Source organism: Sphaerodactylus townsendi, linkage group LG06 (genome assembly GCF_021028975.2).
Source record: "Sphaerodactylus townsendi isolate TG3544 linkage group LG06, MPM_Stown_v2.3, whole genome shotgun sequence".
NCBI classification, from domain to species: Eukaryota; Metazoa; Chordata; class Lepidosauria; order Squamata; family Sphaerodactylidae; genus Sphaerodactylus; species Sphaerodactylus townsendi.
The window spans coordinates 131362183-131386225 of record NC_059430.1 but is presented as its reverse complement, the minus strand read 5'-3'; the positions used below and the strand labels follow the sequence as shown (position 1 = coordinate 131386225).

Sequence of the window (24043 nt, the reverse complement as noted above, 5' to 3'; positions counted from 1 at the left end):
TGTGTTAATGTCCAGATTCCGCCTTCCGAAGCTGCCGTTTCCTCCAGTGCAAGGGAGGAAACACACACACATGTATATATGTATGTATCATGTATAACATGCATGCATATGTGGGTATATGTATGTATGTATATATGCTATGCATGGGGATAGTATAACAGGTATGTGTTTCTAACATACAAACGTGTGTTTGTAACATACAAAAACGCGAACGCGTGTTTGTAACATACAAACATATGCTGTAGTATCCCCATGCATAGCGCATATATGCATGCATATACACGCACGCGCACACACAGTCCTTGCAATGCTGGGAGAAATCCGGGCCCCGCCGGGAGGTTGGCAGCCAGCGGCAGGTCGCGGAGAGACCTTCTTCCCGCCCTCTCCGTCCCTGTCCGGAGAAGGCTCTTTGCACCCGATCCCTGGCAGCAAAGAGGAGGGGGCGGAGCCGGACTTCGTCGCGCCCAAAACTGTCACTTTCCCGCGGCCCCTCCCCTCCGCCCCGCCCCCGGCTGCCCGGCCACGTGACTCCCGGTTCCGGAAGAGGATGGCGGCGGGATGGAGCGGTGCGAGGACGCGGCTCCGGTTCCAGCTCGGGCTGCTGGCCTTGGCGGCCGTGGCGGGGCCGGACGTGGCCGGCGCGGCTGGCTCGGAGCCCGGCCGGTGGCACCTCGAGATCAGCGTGAGTGGGGCGGAGGGGGGCGGGGCGTCACTTGGGTGGGAGGGGCCTACTGGCAGGGGCGGGGCTTCACAATCCTTTGATGCCCCCCTCCCGGTGGGGGGGGGGTGTCTCCCTCCTGTCCTCTTTTTCCCTGGATCAGCACGGGACAAAAAAAATAAGTTTTATGGGCAGAGGCTTGCATAAAGGGGTGGAGCAACATTATTATTAATAACAGGAATTATTGTTATTTTAATTAACACTCGTGATGAAATTATCTAGTAGGAACCAGGAGAGCGTAGTGGTTAGAGCGTCAGGTTAATATCTGGAAGATGTGGGTTCAAATGAGGACTTTGGGCTGTGCTCTCAGCCTAACCTACCTCGCAGGGTTGTTGAGAGAATGAAATTGAGGTTCCGAGAAGGATGTAAGCCAGTTTGGATCCTCACTGGAGAGAAAGGTTAAAGAGATAAATTAATAAAATAAAAAATGGGTATTGTCGGTATTCACAGTCTTTGCAGACTGTAGTGTGGCCGGTACATGGAATTGTGGATGCTGATAGTGGGGTGCGGGTATGGAAATAAGGGTGGCTTCTAACAGACTGGATAGATACGAAAGAGCAAAGACTGGGATAATCTATGTGGCAGAGCTGTGGCTGCTGGTCTGGCCCTTGTACCGAATCGATGCATTAAGGTCAACCTCTGCACATTGATCGAGCACACGAGCATTAGGCCAGGAGGTGGGGGTTGTGGCTTTCACACAGGCACACATTGATTATCCTAGTGTTTGCACTTTGGTGAGCGTCACCAGCTATCCTACCCTCTGGTCAGCCTAGCCCAGGGATCCGCAACCTGCGGCTCTCCAGATGTTCATGAACTACAATTCCCATCAGCCCCTGCCAGCACAGCCAATTGGGAATGGTAGTTCATGAACATCTGGAAAGCCGCAGGTTGCAGACTCCTGGCCTAGCCCTCTCCCTCATGCCTGAATCAAACAGTCACCACAGTAGTGACCTGGGCACGCAACTCGTCAGCAGGATGGGATAAGCTAAAAGCAGTTTGGCTTCAACAATAACAATCTTGCTCTAACTCCTCATCTCAGGCTTCGACTTGTATCAGAGGTCCATCAGCACTTGCTCCTGCGTCAGGAGTAACTGGACAAGAATAGCCCAGAATAGCTCTTTAAAGTACTTGATAAAAACTTACAATAGTCTAAAAACAGTAATAAAAACTAACTTAGAGGGCTGAGCTGGAGTGTCCCTCCTTGGTCTTCATCTTGGACACAGCGTAAATCCTAAATCCAGCAAACGGGTCCGGCAAGTACACCCGATTCCCTCTGCTCCCCAGCTTTTCGCACATCAGTTCTCCCTGCACTTTGGCCTTCTGTACAGGGCCCACCTTACCTTTGTTCTGGGGGTCGGGACGGGTGTATGTGAATGCAATGGGAGCATTTTCATCCTTACCCAATAAGGCAAAACAGTCGTGGCAAAACAAAGCAGTATGCTTGAGAGAGACGGTGTCGGTGCAGATGGACGCTTATTCCAACTCTGTTGCTAAGCATCTCTGCCTGCTCTGACAAATATCTGGGGTATGGGGGGGTGTCTGTGTGCAAGGCTCTTTGGAACGGAAAAGGAGTCTCTGTGCCCCTTGAGAGGAGACTCAAAGGTGCTTCTGCAGTGAGCTGTAGACAATTCAATTTAACCTTTAATGGCACACAAAACTGCAAATACACTTGCGATTCAGATGTAGACATTGGTGGGGCTGGTGTGTTCCATTTATGTGCATCTTCCCAAATGGCTGGGTGTGTTCCTGCACGCACAGAAGTTCTTTACTCCGCTCCACTTGCAGCATGCAAGCCAACACCGTGCCAGTCTTTTTTTAACCGGAAAGTTTATGACCGTGGTGTACCTTTAATAGCTCAAACGTAACCACTTGCATCATAAAGTTCTTACAAAAGACGATTGCCAAATACTTTGCTTGCTGTGACTCATCATGGCTTCTCTTTAGGTTTGTCAGGTTGTTGAGGAGAAAGGTTTCCTTCCATTTCACCGGCTGGTCTTAGTAGTGGGGAGGGATCCAGGAGCAGCAGTGGTGTAGGAGGTTAAGAGCTCATATATCTAATCTGGAGGAACCGGGTTTGATTCCCAGCTCTGCCGCCTGAGCTGTGGAGGCTTATCTGGGGAATTCAGATTAGCCTGGGCACTCCCACACACGCCAGCTGGGTGACCTTGGGCTAGTCACAGCTTCTCGGAGCTCTCTCAGCCCCACCTACCTCACAGGGTGTTTGTTGTGAAGGGGGAAGGGCAAGGAGATTGCAAGCCCCTTTGAGTCTCCTGCAGGAGAGAAAGGGATATAAATCCAAACTCCTCCTCCTCCTCCTCCTCTTCTTCTTCTTCTTCTTCCTCTTCTTCTTCTTCTTCTTCCTCTTCTTCTTCTTCTTCTTCTTCTTCTTCTTCTTCTTCTTCTTCTTCTTCTTCTTCTTCTTCTTCTTCAGTCCCCACCATCTCCAGTTAAAAGAATTGGGAAGCAGGTGGTATGAAGGACCTTTCTTTGCCTGAGACCTGAAGAGCGGCTGCCAGTCCGAGTAGACAGTGTTGATTGTGAGGGACTGGGGAGAGGCTGCAACTCAGTGGTCGAGCAGAAGATGTTACCGCACTGCCTGGTAACTTTTAATAGCTCCAGAGCAACCAGCTCTCGACAGCGCAGAGGAACAGAAACGGGACCCAACACAGCGAGTATAGTGAAATAAAAAAAGGTTTTATTGAGATTCTGACCTACGTGTCAGCACCTCCGCACCACAGCAACTGTGTGGTGCCTAGCAGCTTTACAATAACTTATATACACTTTCTCCCACCCAGGAGTCTGGGGGAATACAGGACAGCCTACAACCATTCATTCACAAAATACATAACAACAATCATACCTCTACAAGTACATAGGAACCAATTGGAGTCCAGTGGGCAGTCCCTTCTTGAATTTCGTGGCAGAGGCAGGGCAAGGCGATGACGTAGGCACTGGCGGGAAAAGCACAAAAGAGTCCTTTGGGTGCTTGGGGTCAGGAAACAAAACTTAATGACGACGGCACCCTTATCTGCCTGCTGGTGGGATTAGGCAGATGGAGGCGCTTCCGGGGTCCCTTTTGTCAACGTCCATCCATGGTTTTAGCAAATGAAAGGGACATGCCCAGGTGGAGCAGGGGTGCATTCCTGCCTTGAGCCAAGGAGGTTCCATGCAGACACAAATACAAAAGGTAGCTACAATTCCTACTTTCTACCTAATACAGTGTGTTCCTACCTAACTTACATAGAAATAAGACATAGTTCCATCTTTATTTAAAAGCAAGATCAGAAATGGAATAAAATCACTTCCGACTCCACTATCTTTGGCCCCTTCCGCACACGCAAAATAATGTGTTTTCAAACCACTTTCACATCTGTTTGCAAGTGGATTTTGCTATTCCGCACAGCTTCAAAGAGCATTGAAAGCAGTTTGAAAGTGCATTATTCTGCATGTGCGGAATGAGCCAAAGACTCCTGGTTCAGTCCCCAGCATCTCCAGCTAAAAGGATCAGGTGGAACATTTCTTTGCCTGAGACCCTGGGGAGCAGTTGTCAGTCTGAGTAGGCAGCACCGACTTTGATAGACTGGTGGTCTGATCTAGCACAGGGGTCTGCAACCTGCGGCTCTCCAGATGTTCATGAACTACAATTCCCATCCCAATTGGCCATGCTGGCAGGGGCTGATGGGAAGTGTAGTTCATGAACATCTGGAGAGCCGCAGGTTGCAGACCCCTGATCTAGCAGAAGGCAGCTCCGTGTATTCACGCAGGCGTTTGGCTGGTACTAGCAATATAGTGGCACAGAGAAACCTAGATCCTTGTTTTCTGCTGGAGCGCTTGCACTGACCCCCCAAAAAAATGCAGCTCCATTACAGCTTATGGGGAATCTTTCCGAAGCTTTGGGGTGCTGTGTTTTAGGGTAGAAGTGCCAATTTTTTTAGTATAGCTTCTAATGACTCTTAGAAAACTCCGCAAGCTTGGTAAAGATTGTGGGTCCAAGTTTATAGCCATGCAAATAGTGGAAAAATGGGGCCCCATAAAATTGGAACTGAAGGGAGAGAGGATTTAAATTTTAAAATACTGTGGAGTTTGCTGTGAATGAGACAAAGTGGTTTTTTTTTTCTTTTGAAAGGAGCTTCTACTGCTGTAGCCAGCAATCCTGAACTGATCCCGGAAAGTGCTGAACTTTTTTGGGGTTGGAATTATTCGCTACAGTAAAGAAAAAGGCAATTTTCTTCTCCGTTTGGCTTTATTGAATGCACATCCCTAATCAGATCCTAAGGTATTTTTGGATTTAGCAAGGCAGGTATTCTAAGCGCATGTACAACACTGCCAGGAAGTACAGTATCGCAACTTGTGGCTTTGTGTTGGCGCAGCAGAAGGCATATCCCGTCTCAAGCACATCTTCACGCAACTTGTGATTGGTGTTTTGAATATGCTGCCACAGGAGGTGGTGATGGCCACTAACCTGGATAGCTTTAAAAGGGGCTTGGATAGATTTATGGAGGAGAAGTCGATTTATGGCTACCAATCTTGATCCTCTTTGATCTGAGATTGCAAATGCCTTAACAGTTCAGTTCCTTGGGAGCAACAGCCGCAGAAGGCCATTGCTTTTACCTCCTGCAGGTGAGCTCCCAAAGGCACCTACCTGGTGGGCCACTGTGAGTAGCAGAGAGCTGGACTAGATGGACTCTGGTCTGATCCAGCTGGCTTGTTCTTATGTTCTTATTCTGATAAGAGCTGAAAGAATGCTTTGCAAACACTTCCTCAGATTACCCGTTACAGGAACTTTGTTGGGTAGCCTGGCCTCGTCCTCTTTGAGAGAGGAAAGGAGAGAGAGGAGGAAATAATTTGCATGCAGGTGGCTGGGCTTGGAAAGAGCTTCTGCCTTGCGGGAGGCATTTCCTGGAGCAGTGCAGATCTGGTCTTTAGAGGGCGTGCTGAAGAGAACCGAGACTTGTGTGGGTGGGGAACAGAGTTTGCTGCTTTGCTAGAAGCCTAGGGACGAGGGGCTAACATACGAACTGGAGGAAGGAGGAAGTGATGGGCATCTATGGACATCAAACACATTTCCCTGGAAAGGACCCCTACTATTCCTGTTCCCAAAGAGCACCGGGGCCATTGCTGTTTGGATCCGCTTCAGAGTAGGAGTGGCGATTTTTTGCATTTGATGCAGGCGGCTCCGCTTTGTCTTTGCAAACGCTCCAGCTGCTCGGAGGAGAAGGTTTCAAAAAGCATCGGCCTCATTGGGCAAGGGCTTGGGAGCAGCAGCAGCCGCAGGAAACAGAAACCCTGGGCGCCTCACTTGCTCTCGCTGGCTCTAACCGCACCGTCTGATACCATCTCTGGAGCCGAGAAGGCTAACCTACTTGTCTGCAGACAAGGGCTGTGCCAGACCTGGGGCCGTCACGCCCCCTTCCTTTCCCCAGGCTAGTCAATGCCAGTCCCCTTCCTTCTTACCTTCTGCTACAGGTGCAGGTGTGAAGAGTTGAAATGGGTGCCTTCACAGAGGTGGGATCCAGCAGGTTCTCACAGGTTCCCGAGAGTAGGTTATGAATTATTTGTGTGTGCTGAGAGGGGGTTACTCATTGGTGATTTTGCCACATGATTTTTGCCTTAGTTACGCCCCTCCTCTCAGCAGTAGTAGCCAGAGAACTTGGAAGCAAAGTCCCTAGCAGGAGGTGCACCGGGCGTGCGTGGCAGCTCATGCGCCATGTGCGTGCATTCAAGTTCCGCCCATGGAGGACTCGGCATGCAGCCCGGCTGCATCCTTGCCACAGCCCCCGCCCAGGAATGCCCCGCCCAGGAATGCCTGGCCATGCCCCTGTCGTGCCCCGCCCAGCCCCATTGGCGCTACACCACAGTTTGAATCCCACCACCATGGGAACCTGTTCCTAAAATTTTTGGATCCCACCACTGTGCCTTCAGGTAGGCAAGCCGCTTGTCCCTGTGACCGAATAAGGTGGGGGAAGACATTCAAGATCGGTGAGACTTCTGGGCCATTCCCAGGAGCAGCAGTGGCGTAGGAGGTTAAGAGCTCATGTATCTAATCTGGAGGAACTGGGTTCGATTCCCAGCTCTGCCGCCTGAGCTGTGGAGGCTTATCTGGGGAATTCAGATTAGCCTGTGCACTCCCACACACGCCAGCTGGGTGACCTTGGGCTAGTCACAGCTTCTCGGAGCTCTCTCAGCCCCACCCACCTCACAGGGTGTTTGTTGTGAGGGGGGAAGGGCAAGGAGATTGTCAGCCCCTTTGTGTCTCCTGCAGGAGAGAAAGGGGGGATATAAATCCAAACTCTTCTTCTTCATCTTATCTGCTTCTGCTAGTTTTACTCTGCATGAGAGCACAAGGTAGAGGCCATCTATCCCAGGGGCATATTTTCTCCATTTTGACAAGTAAAATCTACAAGTTGGTTCTGTGAAGAATTAAACACCAACTATATCGTCACATGGTGGAACTTTGCGAGGGGACAAAGTTGTTGGTGCATGGTTAAAATTATGTTATCAAAGGTGTTCTGCACATGGGAGAATTTGCTAGATTTGAGTCCAGCGGCATCTTAGAGATCACACAGTTTTTGGGTATGAGCTTTTCAGAGTCCAAACTCCCTTCGCCAGATTTGTTTTGAATTTTGGACTCCTTTATCTTAGGAGCCCTGTGGCGCAGAGTGGTCAGCTGCGATGCCACAGTCAATGCTCTGCTCACAATCTGAGTTCGATCCCGACAGAAATTGGCTTCACTTAGCCAGCTCGACATTGACCCATCCTTCCGGGATCAGTAAAAACCCAACTTGTTGGGGGTAAAGTGTAGATGGGCTAGTTCTCATGTTCTTAAACCCACAATTCCCATCCAACCATCCCTACACAGCCACAGCCACGTCAACGCGACACTGTGGAGTTCAGCATAGCCACAGCTCTAGAGTAGAAGCTGTCTCTGGGCCTAGTTGTCCTTGTTTTCATGATCCTGTATCGTCTGCCAGATGGTCATATTTCAAAAAAAGTGTATGCAGGGTGAGACGGGTCTTTCAGAATATTCTGTGCTTTCTTTAAGCAGCGGGAATTATAGAGTTCTCCCAAAGAGGGGAGAAGGCAGCCAATAATCCTCTGGGCAGTGGTGATCACCCTATGGAGCGCCTTCCTATCTGCCACTGTGCAACTTGCAAACCATGCGCAGATGCAGTATGTCAGGACACTCTCTATGGCACAGTGGTAGAAGGTCACCAGCAGTTTTTCATTTGGTTGTTATTTTCGTAAAAGTCTGAGATAATATGATCTCTGCTGGGCCTTCTTAACCACCGTGGCAGTCTGAACGCCCCGGGTCAAATCCTCTCTAATCATAACACCCAGGAACTTACAGCTGGCCACCTGCTCCACTCGATCCCCATTTATAACTAAGGGCTGAATTTCTGACTTGTTCCTTCTGTAGTCTACCATCAGCTCCTTTGTCTTGTTGGTATTAAGGACCAAATTATTGTCCCTGCACCACGAGAGCAACCGGTCCACCTCACCCCGGTAGGCAGACTCAACCCCTCCAGAGATAAGCCCCACTACCGTTGTAGGAGAGATTTGATGGGTTGTCAGGACCCAAGAGAGTGCCGTGGATTGGTTGCTGGGATGAGTGCAGAGAGGGTAAGTCACAGTCTGCCCAGAGGGCTGATTGAATCGCCTTCGGCCGGTGACGCAGTGGAGTCCAGCCAGGCACACCTTAGGGACAGGGGGAAAGTTCAGTGGCAAACGGCCTTCCTGCCCAAGGTGCCTCTCTGAGAGGCATCCATCTTGCTCTTGTGCCAGTCTTTGGCCCCCGTGCCTCCGGACTGCTGTCGCCTGGGCCCCTTCTCTTCTTGAGGCTTGGGGGGGGGGGGGCATTTTTAGTTGAGCCCTGAAGACACCTGGTGAATTAGTGTCTGACAGGTGATTTGAACTTGCAGCTTCCTAGTGTGAAGGCAGAAAGCAGCCTTTTGCCGAGTCCGACCGTTGATCCGTCCAAATCAGCTTTGCCTGGCAGTAGCTGCCTATAATCTTAGGGCTGATAAAATCTGCTGCCCGGGATCTTTTTGACCAAAGATTCTGGAGACGGAACTGCCGGGGGGGGGGGGGGTTGGGGGGGAATTAAGCATGAGGATCAGGTCGCCTTGATTCTTTTCCGTGCCTTTGTTCATGTCCTGTGCTGGCCTTTGGCCAAGGCTGCCTTTTCCTCCCTCATCCTCCTTCTCGGTAGCTGGGAGGCTGGTGACTTTCCACTGGAAATGAAATAGATGTTTGCTTTTCTTCTTCCGCGGCTTCTCTGCCCTCTCCGCCGGTCCTGACCTTGTGCTTCTCTTTCAGGGCCCGAACGAGGGCGTGTTTGTGTTCCCCAAGACGATGTTTAATGGGACCGGAGTGACGTTCAAGTGTAAGTCGCTTCAGTAAGCTTCAGAAACGGAGGGCCAGGGTGGCGGCAAACGGACTCTGGCTCTCTTGACAGGGGGCTTGGGTGGAGATAGGTCTGTCAGGACAGATCCAAGGATGGCGGGAAGGTGTTTCTTTTGCAGGCAGCATCAAATAGCTCACTGGTGTGTTTCTCCAGGGGTGGGGGTGGGGGTGGGGGCTCACAATCTACTGAGAGAAGGCATCCAGAATGGGTGTAGCGGGTGCTGATGTTGGGGCAGTCAGCTCAAGTCCTGTAGAGTTGAGAGAACCAGAGGCCATCAGTTCTGTCCCCTCACCCCAATGTTTCCAGTTTCCCACACTATTCTGTGTTTAACTGGCAAGTATTTACCTGGCTGGGAGACCTGCCAAGCCACCTGTTGCTGCAGAACAATGTGCAATGAAACAAGTTGAAGCTCCTGTAATCCCAGAAGCTACCCACTGCATCTCTGTGTGAGTTTCTGCACTGATTTGCCCTTTTAGAAGAAGAAGAAGAAGAGTTTGGATTTATACCCCACCTTTCTCTCCTGTAAGGAGACTCAAGGTGGCTGACAAGCTCTTTTCCCCTCCTCTCCCCACAACAGACACCTTGTGAGTTGGTGGAGCTGAGAGAGTTCTGAGAGAACTGTGACTGACCCAAGGTCACCCAGCAGGAATGTAGGAGTGTGGGAACACATCTGATTCACCAGATAAGCCTCCACCACTCAGGTGGAGGAGTGGGGAATCAAACCCAGTTCTCCAGATTAGAATCCACCTTCGCTTAACCACTACACCATTCTGGCTCTCCACAGAGCAGCAAGTGTGATCAAGGTGTTTGCTTCTTCTTGGGACGACTCTCTGCGCTCTCAAAGGAGAGTGCCTGTTGTGTCTCTGCATTCCTCTTTTTTGTGCTTAGATCTTTTCAGTCAGGAGGCATGCTGAGAACAGCGACTCTTTCAGATATACAGACGTTGGGGTGATTCTTTCTTCGGTTAAACTTAAACATTTGGGACTGTAAAAGCAGAAATTCTTTCCAATTTTTATTTGGAAGAAAAGCGCAGTTCAACTGTTTGGAGTTTAGGAACTGCTGGATTTGATAGAAGCAAGATCTCTGGAGATCTCCTGGGTTCCCTGATCCATGGCTTGTGGTGCTTTGTTTTGCAGTTCTGAATGAGACCTGTGACTCAGGTGTGACCTTGACCATTACCTGCTACCTGCGGAGCTCCCGATGTCACGATGAAGTCTACATAGATGTAAGTAGCTGGCTTGATCTTGGCTTCGTGGGTGGAGGTGGAAAGAAGAGATGCCGTGAAAGGGCTTGGCAGGGGGGCATGGGGGGGGGCACATATCCCTGCAGGAAAATGTCTTAAAAACTAGAGTTGCCAGATGATGAACAGAATTCTTGGTTGAAGAATTGCCTGCCCTTAAACCAACTAATTTGATTATGTTTTTAAGTATGTATATCATAATAACAAAAGCTGGGGATTAATCACTCTAGCTCAGGGGTCTGCAACCTGCGGCTCTCCAGATGTTCATGGACTACAAATCCCATCAGCCCCTGCCAGCATGGCCAATTGGCAGGGGCTGATGGAGAGTGTAGTCCATGAACATCTGGAGAGCCGCAGGTTGCAGACCCCTGCTCTAGCTGAGAGAGCTGCTGCGATTCCAGGAGATCTCCAGGCCCCACCTGGAGGTTGGCAACACTAGAAGGAGAGAATGAAGCAGGATGAAAAAAGAGGCTTCCAGGAAAGGAAAGGAGGAAATAGTGGAGGGGAGAGTAAATAAGAGGCCGCCTCTAAGCTTTTACAGGTTCCTGTTTGTATTCCCGTAAGAGCCAAACCCCAGCGCGAGTGCTTCGTGTTTCATGGAAGGGAACTGTAATTAAATGTAGCAAGCAGCTAAGTCTCTTTGTTTTGCCATCTTCCGTGTTCTGTATTTTATACGCTGCTGCTCCTGAACCAAAGCAGACTCATCATGAACAAAGAGAGCATCTCCTTAATTTTCAGCCCAGCCGATTTAAATTTTTATTTTCACTTTTCATAAAAACATGACAGCAGCATAGACCCAATTAAACAGAGGAACAGAAACTGAGAATGAAACTTTGCTTGCTTGCTTGCTTGCTTGCTTATTTATTTATTCGATTTGATAAACCGCCCTACCCCCGAAGGGCGGTGTACAACAACAAATAACAAGACAATAAAACAAATCGAATGGCCCCAATAAAAACAATACAAAATCTTAAAACTATTAAAACTATAGCAGCAGTAACCTACAAAAAATGAATGATAATAAAAGGCGTCTGGGATCCAACCCCCAGTGGACAAACCCTGGGCGGGAGGGGGTAGGCAGATGGTCAAATATATAGCCTCTGCGCGGGCAACAAAAGAGGGCAACAATTCTGCGCGGGCAACAATTCTGAGCATGAATATAAGGAGGGCATCTCCTTAATTTTCAGCCCTACTGATTGAATGAGCACAAGTGCTACTCAGTCTGCTGATCTAAACCGGTTATCCCGTTTCCCTGAATATAAGACATCCCCTGAAAATAAGACGTAGTAGAGGTTTTGCTGAAGTGTGAAATATAAGGCATCCCCCGAAAGTAAGACGTAGCAAAGTTTTGGTTTGGAAGCACGCCCGACGAACAGGACACAGAAAAATAAGACATCCCCTGAAAATAAGACGTAGCGCATCTTTGGGAGCAAAAACTAATATAAGACACTGTCTTATTTTCGGGGAAACACGGTAGCTGCCGTCCTAATAAGCAGAGGTAGCGATTGGAATGTCCTCAAACGGTTCCTTTCCCTCTCCAAACGGGAGAGTTGTGTGACTCTTTTTCTTACTGGCATCAAGCTCTGGCAGTCTCACTTTCTGACGGACGGCAAGTTTAGTCATTGGATTTTACTGCTGAAACGCTGGCAACCAGGAACTGATTTTGAGCATAAGTAACGGTGATGTTGTTTTTACTTTTTGAGCCACCTTGCCCCTGGTCTCTGGAGAGGCAGGTTATCCCTTTTCTGTAAGTAACTGAATAAAAATGGACGTTATACGTGGTCCTCTGCAGCCAGCGATCCCTGTTTCACTTCCGAGTGTCTTCAAGTGGAAGAGGCCATGCTGTGCCTGGAGAAAGTACCGAGCTGGAGAAAACAAGAGTACGAGGCAGTTTTGTGCAAATGTTGTGTATGTGTTACACTCTTTAGGAAAAGCATTTGTCTCGAGGTGGGCTTTAGTTCCAGCAGCCACGGCTTTGGGATCGTTCCAGAAAGCAGCTTCGGTCTGCCAAAGAGGTCGGAAGGACCTTTGATATCCGCAAGATTTAGGGGTCTGAGTTTGTGTGAGTCGAAGCTCCCTTCAAAGATTGCCGGATCTGACAAAAAGAGTTTCAAAAGTTTCCTGCAGGGCGCTATAAACCTTCGCGTTGTTGGGAATAAGTGTTAATCTCAATATTGTGAAATATATAATATATGCGTTTATCTAATTTTGTTTTCTGTTCTGTTTTATATTATCTTTTAATGTTAATCAACTGTGTCTCCTTTTAATTATTGTCATGGTTTATAGTTTTGGATGCCAGTGAAGGCCGATGTATGTGTAATGAGTTTCTAAAGCTCATACCCCAATACCTGTATTAGCCTCTACTGGGCTACTGGTCTGGAATCTGACTTTGGGATTAGAACCGATTGCCTCAGGCAAGGGTCTCTTTGGGAAACTGTGTCACCTCTCCCCTTTATTTTTTCAGGAAAAGAAAGCCATGCACTACATGGATAGATACAAATACACTGACAGCGTTGTGGGGGGGGGGCCAGTTTGTCTACCAAACCATAACAATTCAATGTCACAAACTCAATGAGGTGAGAAATCCCAAACAGCAGACAGTCAGGGTCGGGGGCTCAGTTTGTGGGGGATTCCGCTGTGTGAGGGAGAAGCAGGTCGGGAAACAGCCCCAAGTCAGAGGGGTTGACGGGAGTCACAACGAGGCAGACAGGTGCTGATGAGGAAAGTTTGGGGGCAAAAGGCAATATCAGGTGAGGGAATGTTTGGCCAGGTAGGTTGGAAGGAAGGGAAAGGACTTGAGCAGATGCCAGCGAAGAGGTTCTGGACTCCTCTGTACCTGCCTGCCCAGTTTAGGGCGGGGGGGGGGGGGCAACATGAGGCCGAAATTTCATCCAGGTAGAAATGAGAGAAACATTCTGACCTGTACCAGTCAGTGTGTTGGTTAACTGCCAGGGCGTGTCAAGATTATAGTCTCAGGAACCCACGTTCAAATCCTGGCTCAATCTGAAAGCTCACAAGGGGGACCCCAGACCAGTTATTTATTTGTAGCCTTAACCTACCTTGCTGGGTTGTTGTGAGGACAAAAGAAGGGATGAGACACCCACCTAGGTTACTGTCATTTCCTTGGCAGAAGGACAGGAGAGAATGTAAACTAGACTAAGGGAAAGGAAAGGAATTTACTTGGAGCCAAAGGAAGAAGGGGGGGGGGGTACTTGATTCCATTGGGGATCAAGGATTGTCTCTAGTTGGGGGTGTGGAAGGTGGGAAGGGGCACAAAGGAATCAGGGTGGTGTGAGAGGCGCAAAGAATACCAGTCGTCCAACTCTTCTGTGTTCCTTTTCTTGCAGCTCCGTACTTGGGAATTCCCTCCGCCTGTAAAGCTGGAGCCTCCAGAAGAGCCGCAGCTTCCCAATTCGGTCAGTTACAAGGCTCTGGACATTGGGGGGGTGGGGGGCGGGGGGGGCAGGTCTGTTCTGTGTTGATCTGTGCTCTCATGCTGGGCCCACTGGTTGAGATTTTTAAAAAAGCCCTTCTTCTCTCTCCCCACTTTTCCTCTCTGAATTCTGAGGGCATCTATGTCCACAAGCAACATTTGTTCAGAGCTGAGTGGCCTACCCACTTATAGGGAGAATTCCATGCAGGCCTTGCCCTGGAGAGGGGCAGTGGATGACCAGGAGCGATCCAGACCTCCCACCACACTGGCTGCATGCTCGGCTCTCCAGATGTTCATGGACTACAATTCCCATCAGCCCCTGCCAGCATGGCCAATTGGCCATGCTGGCAGGGGCTGATGGGAATTGTAGTCCATGAACATCTGGAGAGTCGCAGGTTGCAGACCCCTGTCCTAGACCTTTTTAATTTCCCTGTGTTTGCTCCTCTGTGGCAGTGATTTCCCAACCACCTTCGCGATCCCATTTAACGTGTTTCCCTCATGGGAACAACTGTGACTCATCCGTCCCCAGAGACCGTCTGCTGTGCTTTCTTTTCAGTTTAAAAATTGGCAAGGAACTCTGCCACCAGCTGGGGCTTTCTGGGTTAGGAAGGGAGGGAAGAATCCCCTTTTCCAGGACACCGAGAGAGCGCGCTGTCAAACTTCTGCTCCCTCCTTCTCCTCCTCCTTCTTCTCCTCCTCCTTCTCCTCCTTCTTCTCCTCCTTCTTCTCCTTCTCCTCCTCCTTCTTCTCCTTCCCCTTCTCCTTCTTCTTCTCCTTCTCCTTCTCCTTCTTCTCCTTCTCCTTCTCCTTCTCCTCCTCCTCCTCCTCCTCCTCCTCCTCCTCCTCCTTCTCCTCCTCCTTCTCCTCCTCCTTCTCCTCCTCTTCCTCCTCCTCTTCCTCCTCCTCCTCCCCCTCCTCCTCCTCCTCCTCCTCCTTCTTCTACTTCTTCTTCTTCTTCTTGTAACCTTTGCCGGTTTCTGCATTTTGATCACAGGGCCCACCTGGCAAGACAAAGAGGGATACGTCTGAATTGCCAAAAGACCAGAAGACCAATGAGACGCTAGAATCTGTGCCAGAGGCCGGCACGAAGCAGAAGGAGGGGACAGCCCCAGCAAAGGTCCTGGGCTCTGCAGCTGACGGGAAGAAACAAGGCACTCTGGGGAAGGGGAAAAAAGAGGTTGGTGGCCGCAAACGGCGGGTTCTTTGTAGCTCATCTGCGGAGTTGGACGGGGGATGATGTTTTCCAGGGGATCCAGGGACCCCCTTGCAACGAGAGATTCCCTCCCGCATCCAATTAGAGGACCTGCATGAAACACTGTAAAGGGCTTTTCCCGTGCAAAACTGCGGCAGCAGAGTTCTCCGGAATTCATCTTCCTTCTTCCAATCCAAGGCCTTTATTGGCATCTACGTGTCCAACTCTGGTGCTTCAGATGTTCAGATCAGCAGGGGCTGATGGGAATTGTAGTCCAAGAGGGCTGTAGTCCAAGAGAATTGTAGGGCAAGAGAAGAACATAAGCTGTACAGTTTTGGGGCAGCCCAGCTTACCGGGGCAGAGTCGAGGACCTGCACAAAACACTTTTTAAAAACTTTGCCTGTTCAAAAGTGTGTGTCAGCAGGCTTCTCCAGGATTTGTCTGTCAGAGGGTGGGTTAACAACCTTTAATTCCGACAATACAAAATAATCAGGGGTTGAGATCGGTTCTTTGAACTGTTAACCAGCAAACTAGACAGAGAACCTGTAGAAACTTTTGTCTTTCATTGAGCAAGCAAAAAAACAAGTATGGAAAAGTTGACTCTACAAATGCTGTGAAGATGAATGGTAAAATGATTGAAGTTCCTATCATTGGCTATTGTGGGTTTTCTGGGCATTATGGCCATGGCTAAAAAAAATATTAGTTTTAGCTCCTAATATTTCACCCGCATCTCTAGCTGTCATCTGCAGAGGCGTGTCATGTTAAAATGGCCATGCCTCGGAAGATACCAGCCAGACCTGTGGTTGAAACGTTAGGAACTAAAAGTACCAGACCACGGCTACGCAGCCTGGAAAACCCAAAACAGTCAGTTGATTCCAGCCATGAAAACCTTTCACAACACATTCCCAGCACCTCTGAATGATACTACAGCAAGTAATAGTTTTGAAAGCAGATCGGGTTTCAGCTTGTTGTCTCACTGCTTTTAGGGAAGTTCAAGTGAGCCCCCAAGAAATCTCACCTGGTCTTCTCCTGAGACTTTCATCAAGATAAATCTGATTTGCTTGTCACAAGAGTGCATATTTGTTGTGGCGTAGTGGCTAAGAGCAGGTGCACTCTGATCTGGAGGAACCGGGTTTCCTTCCCCGCTCTGCCGCCTGAGCTGTGGAGGCTTATCTGGGGAATTCAGATTAGCCTGTACACCCCCACACAAGCCAGCTGGGTGACCTTGGGCTAGTCACAGTTCTTCAGAGCTCTCTCAGCCCCACCTACCTCACAGGGTGTTTGTTGCGAGGGGGGAAGGGCAAGGAGATTGTAAGCCCCTTTGAGTCTCCTGCAGGAGAGAAAGGGTTAGGGTCCAAAAAAGAAAAAGAAAATAATGTTATCTTTCTCCTTCCCTGTTCTGTCAGAATAATGTGACTTGTTGCCGAGATCTGATAAGTTCACATGACACAGCCAACATTAGTGCAGATAAGCCAATCAGCAGGTGCAGATGAGTTACATCTGATAAAGCAAGATGAGAAGGCCAATTTAAACTCTTAACCTCAATTCAAAAGCAGTTAATCTAACCGTTCTGTAACTGTTTTAATTTAACTGTCCAAGGTGAAAGTAACTGTAAGCACAGAAAGTTCATTGACAGTTGATAAATGCTTAAACTCTCAGTTAGCTTGGAAACTCATCCAGAAAAGACGGGTGATGTCGTAGCTAACCGCTGTGTCCTCATATCCCGCAATGTCCTCTTATCCTGAAGAGCACCTATTTTCTTCCTGGGTGGAAATTTTTCAGCAGCAAATAAATAAATAAAAATCAAAAATCACAATCCCTGCCTAGTGTAAGGAATCAGCAAGGTCCAGTCCAAAAGCAACCTTAATAGTTCTTTATTGAGCTGGCTTTCATGATCGTCTACAGGCAATGCAGATTCTAACAACCCACCCCCCCCCTTGTCGGGCAGCCGCTTTTATGGGCCTCTGTTCCCGCCAAGAGCTGAACATAAACAATTAGCAGTTCCCACCTAACAAACCGAAAGCACAGGTTTCACACAGGGCTATATCACACAGACGGAAAGCAAGGTTCAGCAAGTGATAACAGACGTATTGGGCAGTCAGCCCAACTTAGCGAAGGAATCTCCTTCAAGGCCAAACTACCAACTATAACAAAGTCACAGCCTTACACCTAGAATCCCATGGGAAGGAACTGTGGGGGTGGGGTTGCTGTCCCAGAAGCCAGGGTGGGTTTAGGGGAGATAGGATGGAGGGAAGGGGGGGTTGGTTGACAGTGGTCGGGGAAGCCACTGGCGGCTATCAGAGCCATGGACCCTGGGCTCAGGCGGAACGTGTTGGTTTTTGCACCCAGCGGCCGGCGATGATGACCACGTGGGATGACGGGCCGTACGTCTTCATTCTCAGGATCAAAGGAAACCCCTCGAATTGGAAGCTCAAGTGTAAGTTTTGCCTGTGACCCCAAGTGCCTCCGGCCCAGGCTCGGTGTGGAATGGCGAGGCATTTGTTTCTGGGCGGCCTGTGCATGAGAAGCATTGCTTTGCCCAGACTTCCTTCCACCACCCTAAGCATGATAGCATCTAGGCGTTTGTGCATGCAGCGTGGTTATTATCTCTCCAACAGCCCTGTGGAGTAGGCCAGTTTTCTTGTCTGTGGCTGTGTTGCAGGCAAAGAGGATGCTTTCCTCAGGTCTACTGAATGAGTCAGTAGCAGAGGAGGGATTCAAATGGCAGGCCTTCCAAACTGTAGCTCCGTCTCTCGGCTCTGGGGCCAGACCGTCCCTGTGCTGAGAGCGCCTGCCAAATTCCCCGGCATGCTCTTGAGGGGAAGGTGCACTGCCCCACCCTATGGCCGTTCCTCTCTTGCCTCGGAGGGCCAGAGTCCATGTCTCAGTGGGATTGAAATCTGGCCGGACAGTCAGTTGCGTGGTCTCTGGTCCATGTCGCTCTTCTAAATTGCAGAGGAAAAAAAACGCATTATGGGGGAAGGAAGGCTGAGCGATCCTTAAAAATTGGGTGCTTGGACCCCTGGCAGAGCTAGGATTTTCTTCCCAGCAACGCCCCAGAGAAAGATGGGGGCAGGTGTTGGAAATTTCTGGCCCCAGCTGTTTTGACTCTTCCCTCCGCTGCTGCATCACAACAGCTGGAGAAACTCCGATTCCCTCTTTGTAGAATATTTCAGTCGCAAAAGAACAACAGCAAAGAGCAGGAGGACAGAGTAGAGGTCCGTGGTGGCGAACCTTTGGCCCTCCAGATGTTATGGACTTATGGACCAATTGGCCATGCTGGCAGGGGCTGATGGGAATTGTAGTCCATAACATCTGGAGGACCAAAGGTTCGCCACCACTGGTATAGGTGTTGAATCACACTGGTGAGAGGGTTGCCCCCTGACGGGCTCTGCCCACGACGGACTACCCTCAGTCCCCAGCTCCAGGCAAATGAGACTGACCGTTGCAAAGGTGGCCCGTGGGTGCCAGCATCGGTTGGGTGGTGGCTTTTATGGGGAGAGTTGGGAGTTGTCCAGTCGGCCATTGTTGTTTTCACCCCGGTGTGTTGATCTGCTGAAGGGCTTTCCCTTGGAGACTGTTGACTCAGATTGTCTTCTTCCCATCATGACCCACAGTTGACGTGGAGATGAAGCACCCAGAACACCTCTACCTGTCAGCCTCAGAGTGGCCCCTCATGGTGGTGAGTGGCTGGGGTCTTCCTTGCAGTGGGGGTGGGGGTGGGTTGTGCCAGGCAGTAAGAATGCCCCTTGGAGAACTACGGGAAAGGCACGACCGGTAGTTCACTTCCATTGCCTGTATTCAAACTTGACTCCAACCTCACATGCCCCCGGAACCTCTCCTCTCGTTTCTCTGGCCCAGGGCTGCATGCGCCATCTTTTCAGAGGGTGAGCGTGCAGTGGCGTAGGAGGTTAAGAGCTGGTGTATCTAATCTGGAGGAACCGGGTTTGATTCCCAGCTCTGCCGCCTCAGCTGTGGAGGCTTATCTGGGGAATTCAGATTAGTCTGTGCGCTCCCACACACGTCAGCTGGGTGACCTTGGGCTAGTCACAGCTTCTCGGAGCTCTCTCAGCCCCACCTACCTCACAGGGTGTTTGTTGTGAGGGGGAAAGGGCAAGGAGATTGTAAGCCCCTTTGAGTCTCCTGCAGGAGAGAAAGGGGGGATATAAATCCAAACTCTTCTTCTTCTTCTATGTCGTGGCACAGATCCTGCTGACCCAGGTGGAATTCCATGGCTTGTGGTCCAGATTTTACACAGCATGCTGGACTCTCTTGGTCCTTCGATACAGGACCTGGAGACAGCTTGTCTGCAGAGTGTTTTCTAGTTGTAATGGGGATAGAGGGGCTGAGGTGCCAAGAATTTCTGAAGCCGTGGGCAAGAAAAAAAATGTTTTTTCGCCCTGCGGACTTCTTTAAAAAATTGAATGGACAGAAATGTCTGCCTGAAGACACCAGGAATGCCCCCCCCCCCCCCCCCCCCCCCCGGCTGGCTTCCCCCAAACTGTGCCAAACTGAATATTTTTTGAGGGGAGAGGGTTGCACAGCAATTAGGGCTGCATTGCAACAATACTGTTCAGGAAAAAAGCAGGGGTAAAGGGTTAGGGGCTGTTGACTCTGAGTACATGTGGTTCATACTCTCTGTTGCTGTAAGTGGGCTCCTTCTATGTAATTTTTGCTTTTGTCGAACGTGTCCTCTTAATATGTACTCTGCGCTTCACCTCTAGTTGGTTTCCAGATGTTTACAAGTCAGATCCTGTTGCATTGTCTTTTGGATTGAAACAGAGCTGAAAGGACCCCCGAGGGTTATCTAATCCAACCCCCTGCACAAAGCAGGAAATTTGCAGCAACCTTTTGCCCCTACTCTCTGAGTGACCCCTGCTGTATGCCCAGAGGAAGAGCAAAAACCTCCAGGATCCTTGGCCAATCTGGCCTGGAGGAAAATTCCTGGGCATGTAAGAAAGAAGAAGTGTGTTGGAGTGCACAGGCTGATCTGGTTCCCCAGATAAGCCTCCACAGCCTCAAGTGGCAGAGCGGGGAATCAAACCTGGTTCCCCAGATTAGAGGGCACCTGCTCTTAACCACTACGCCACTGCTGCTCCACAAGAGCCAAGCACTGGCTCCTCTCTTTCTGCCCTCTGTCTTGTGGTCTGGCTAAGATCCCAAGATCCAGTGGTGTTGTCAAATGGCCATCTAGCCAGAGGAGGAGAGGCCACCACCTCCCGAGGAAGCCTGTTCCCCTTAGAAGCTGCTCTCCCTATTGGGGAGTTCTTCCTGACATTTTTAGCTGAAAACTACAGTGGAACCTTGGTTTTCATCGGTTTCGATTTTCATCGGTTTCGGTTTCATCGATTTTTTCAGTGAAAAATTGGTCTTGGTTTTCATCGATTTGCGGTAAGGTGCAGGGGTTTGTGGAGAAAAATCACCCGGACAAAGCTGTTGCAGGCCATGTCTGCCACTTGTTCAATGACAACGTCTTGCCCCGTTTCAGACAAATCTTAAAGAGGCGTCAGAAACAGACCTCTTTGGACAGCTTTCTGGTGCGACGGTGGTCCACTGGCTCTGAAGCTGGTCCTAGTGTTGTTTGTTACTGTTTTCAGCATTAAACACTATGTTTAGTCACCAAAAAATTGTGTTTTTGGTATGTTTTTGGAGTGCCTAGAACGGATTAATTGGATTTACATTGATTCCTATGGAAAAGTTTGCCTCGGTTTTCATCGATTTCGGTTTTCATCGATTTTTTCAGTGTTATTGTTTGTTACTATTTCCAGAACGGATTTCCAGAATTTCCAGAATAGTTTGTTACTATTTCCAGAACGGATTAATTGGATTTACATTGATTCCTATGGAAAAGTTTGCCTCGGTTTTCATCGGTCTCAGTTTTCATCGATTTGCAGTCAGGTGCAGGGGTTTGTGAAGAAAAATCAGCTGGACAAAGCTGTCTTGCCCCATTTCAGACAAATCTTAAAGAGGCGTCAGAAACAGACCTCTTTGGACAGCTTTCTGGTGCAACATTGGTCCACTGGCTCTGAAGCTGGTCCTGGTGTTATTGTTTGTTACTGTTTCCAGCATTAAACACTATGTTGATTCACCAAAAAAAACGTGTTTTTGGTATGTTTTTGGAGTGCCTAGAACGGATTAATTGATTCCTAAGCTCCCAAAGGCACCTGGTGGGCCACTGCGAGTAGCAGAGTGCTGGACTAGATGGACTCTGGTCTGATCCAGCAGGCTAGTTCTTATGTTCTTACGTTCCTATGGAAAAGTTCGCCTCGGTTTTCATAAGTTTCGGTTTTCACTGATTCTTTTCGGACGGATTACCAACAAAAACCGAGGTTCCACTGTATTCTGACTTCCCACTCTGTTGATTGTACAGATTTATTCCATGTCCCCTACCTTGAGCCTCAGTGGGGAAAGCAAATGAATGAATAAAATTGGGGGAGAGATTGAAATATATGCAGTGCTTGCTTTCTTACCGATGTTAAAGTTAGTTGACCATGTACCGCCTGCCTCTGCAACCGCATCCGTCCGGATCCTCCCGCCTCAGCCGCCTCCTTCCTTTCCTCCTCCCTCCTCACAGTTCTACATGGTGATGTGTATCGTCTATGTGCTCTATGGGGTCCTTTGGCTGGTCCTCCTGGCCTGCTACTGGCGAGACATCCTGCGCATTCAGTTCTGGATCGGTGGCGTCATCTTCCTGGGCATGCTGGAGAAGGCGGTCTTCTATGCCGAATTCCAGAGTATCCAGAGCCACGGAGTGTCGGGTGAGTTGCAGTCCACGGGCCTGCTGTGCCAATCCTAGTAATTCACCGTTAAGGTGGCTACTTCTTCCGGGGGCAGCAGTGGCGTAGTGGTTAAGAGCAGGTGCCCTCTAATCTGGAGAACTGGGTCTGATTCCCCACTCTGCCACTTGAGCTGTGGAGGCTTATCTGGGGAACGAGATCAGCCTGTGCACTCCAACATACTTCTTTCTTACATGCCCAGGAATTTTCCTCCAGGCCAAACTGCCCAGGGATCCTGTAGGTTGTTGCTCTTCCTCTGGGCATTCAGCAGGGGTCACTCAGGGAGTGGGGGCAAAAGGTAGCTGCAAATTTACTTCCATTTGATCTGTGGAGGCTTATCTGGGGAATTCAGATTAGCCTGTGCACTCCAACACACGCCAGCTGGGCGACCTTGGGCTAGTCACAGTTCTTCGGAGCTCTCTTAGCCCCGAGGGGGAGGGGAAGGGGAAGGAGATTGTCAGCCCCTTTAAGTCTCCTTACAGTAGAGGAGGAGGAGGAGGAGGAGAAGAAGAAGAAGAAGAGGAGGAGGAGTTTGGATTTATATCCCCCCTTTCTCTCCTGCAGGAGACTCAAAGGGGCTGACAATATCCTTGCTCTTCCCCCCTCACAACAAACACCCTGTGAGGTAGGTGGGGCTGAGAGAGCTCCGAGAAGCTGTGACTAGCCCAAGGTCACCCAGCTGGCGTGTGTGGGAGTGCACAGGCTAATCTGAATTCCCCAGATAAGCCTCCACAGCTCAAGCGGCAGAGCTGGGAATCAAACCCGGTTCCTCCAGATTAGATACACGAGCTCTTAACCTCCTACGCCACTGTGGAGTATAAATCCAAATTCTTCCTCTTCTTGTCACAACCCTGGACTTCTCGATGTATACTCTACCTCCTGCAAGCTCAAGGAGGGTTATGAAGCTTAAAAACACTGTGAACATTTGGAGCATTTGTTAAAAACAGCCACACGGTGTCACAACCCCAGATTTGTCCAATAAACAAATCAGTACTTTGGAAGCAGCGTTCTTATTTAGCACAGGAAAGCTGTTGACTTATATTGTCAGAACTGGATACACTAAAACAGGCAAAGCATTATATCTCCCAGCATAGATATGTCAGGCCCGCAACCCCCCGACACCCCTCGTACTTTCCCTTTGGCAGGAAAGTACACTCACTCACATACATACACACACACACACTAGACCAGGGGTAGGGAACCTTTAACACTCAAAGAGACATTTGGACCCGCTTCCAATGGAAAGCAAAAACACTTGGAGTCAGAAATACTCTGACATTTAAAATAAAGATAACACTGTATATATTGGGTTTTTTTACCTTTTACTCCGCGCCTTCTGAGAAGCGCATGGATGTGTCCGCCCTGCTGCCTGCAGGGTGGGCAAGGATAGCTAGGCAGCTCATCCTCGCTACTGCCGCCGGGAAAGGGCCCACCTCACTCAACCCGGGCAGGGCGAGAGGGGAAGCCCGCAGAGCGGCCTAGCCGGGCCGCGGGCAGAAGAGGCGCCTGGCCCCTGGGCCTGTGGTGGGCAAGAAATTGTGCCTGAGTGCTCTATCTTCACCTGCCACTCCTGGAAGGCTTCTGCCCTCCGGGGCCAGGGGGCGGGCTTAGGGGAAACCTCAAGAGGCCTGAGCCCAGCCGGCCATGGGCAGTGGGTGCTCTTGCCCTGCTGCCTGCAGGGCAGCGGGAGGATGGGGTCGGGCAGCTCTGCCTGTGGGAGCCTAGTGCAAGGGCATAGTTCTTATTTTCGCACCGGAACTCGAGCCGCAGGTTCCCTACCCCTGCACTAGACAGTGAGAACTTCGGAAGAAGATACCCATCACCATTCCCCCCTCTCCACCTGCAGGACCAAGCAAGATAAGAGACACGCTGGTACAGGCTGGGTGAAAGAACTTCAAACCATCCCCAAGGCTGCTCTGTAAGAGAGGCAGCCCCAGAAAGCATATGGTGGCAGGACCCTAACTAAGATAAAGCTAGAGGGCACATGACACTAGCTTTGTTAACAGTGGCGTATGCTGGAAGAGCTCGTGTATCTAATCTGGAGGAACCGGGTTTGATTCCCCGCTCTGCCGCCTGAGCTGTGGAGGCTTATCTGGGGAATTCAGATTAGCCTGTGCACTGGGTGACCTTGGGCTAGTCACAGCTTCTCGGAGCTCTGTCAGCCCCACCTACCTCGCAGGGTGTTTGTTGTGAGGGGGGAAGGGCAAGGAGATTGTCAGCCCCTTTGAGTCTCCTACAGGAGAGAAAAGGGGGATATAAATCCAAACTCTAACTCTAAAC

At 49.8% G+C, this 24043-nt stretch overlaps 1 protein-coding gene across 1 annotated transcript; it reads left to right on the top strand.

The window, feature by feature from the left end:
* The first annotated feature begins 524 nt into the window (after positions 1-524).
* Positions 525-23685, top strand: LOC125435565. The gene is made up of 11 exons (XM_048501758.1): positions 525-682; positions 9035-9101; positions 10259-10347; positions 12827-12938; positions 13710-13778; positions 14790-14972; positions 17337-17424; positions 18605-18669; positions 21562-21745; positions 23341-23476; positions 23610-23685. Coding segments are annotated over exons 3-11 (915 nt in total). The 5' UTR covers positions 525-682; positions 9035-9101; positions 10259-10345.
* Positions 23686-24043: the final 358 nt, after the last annotated feature.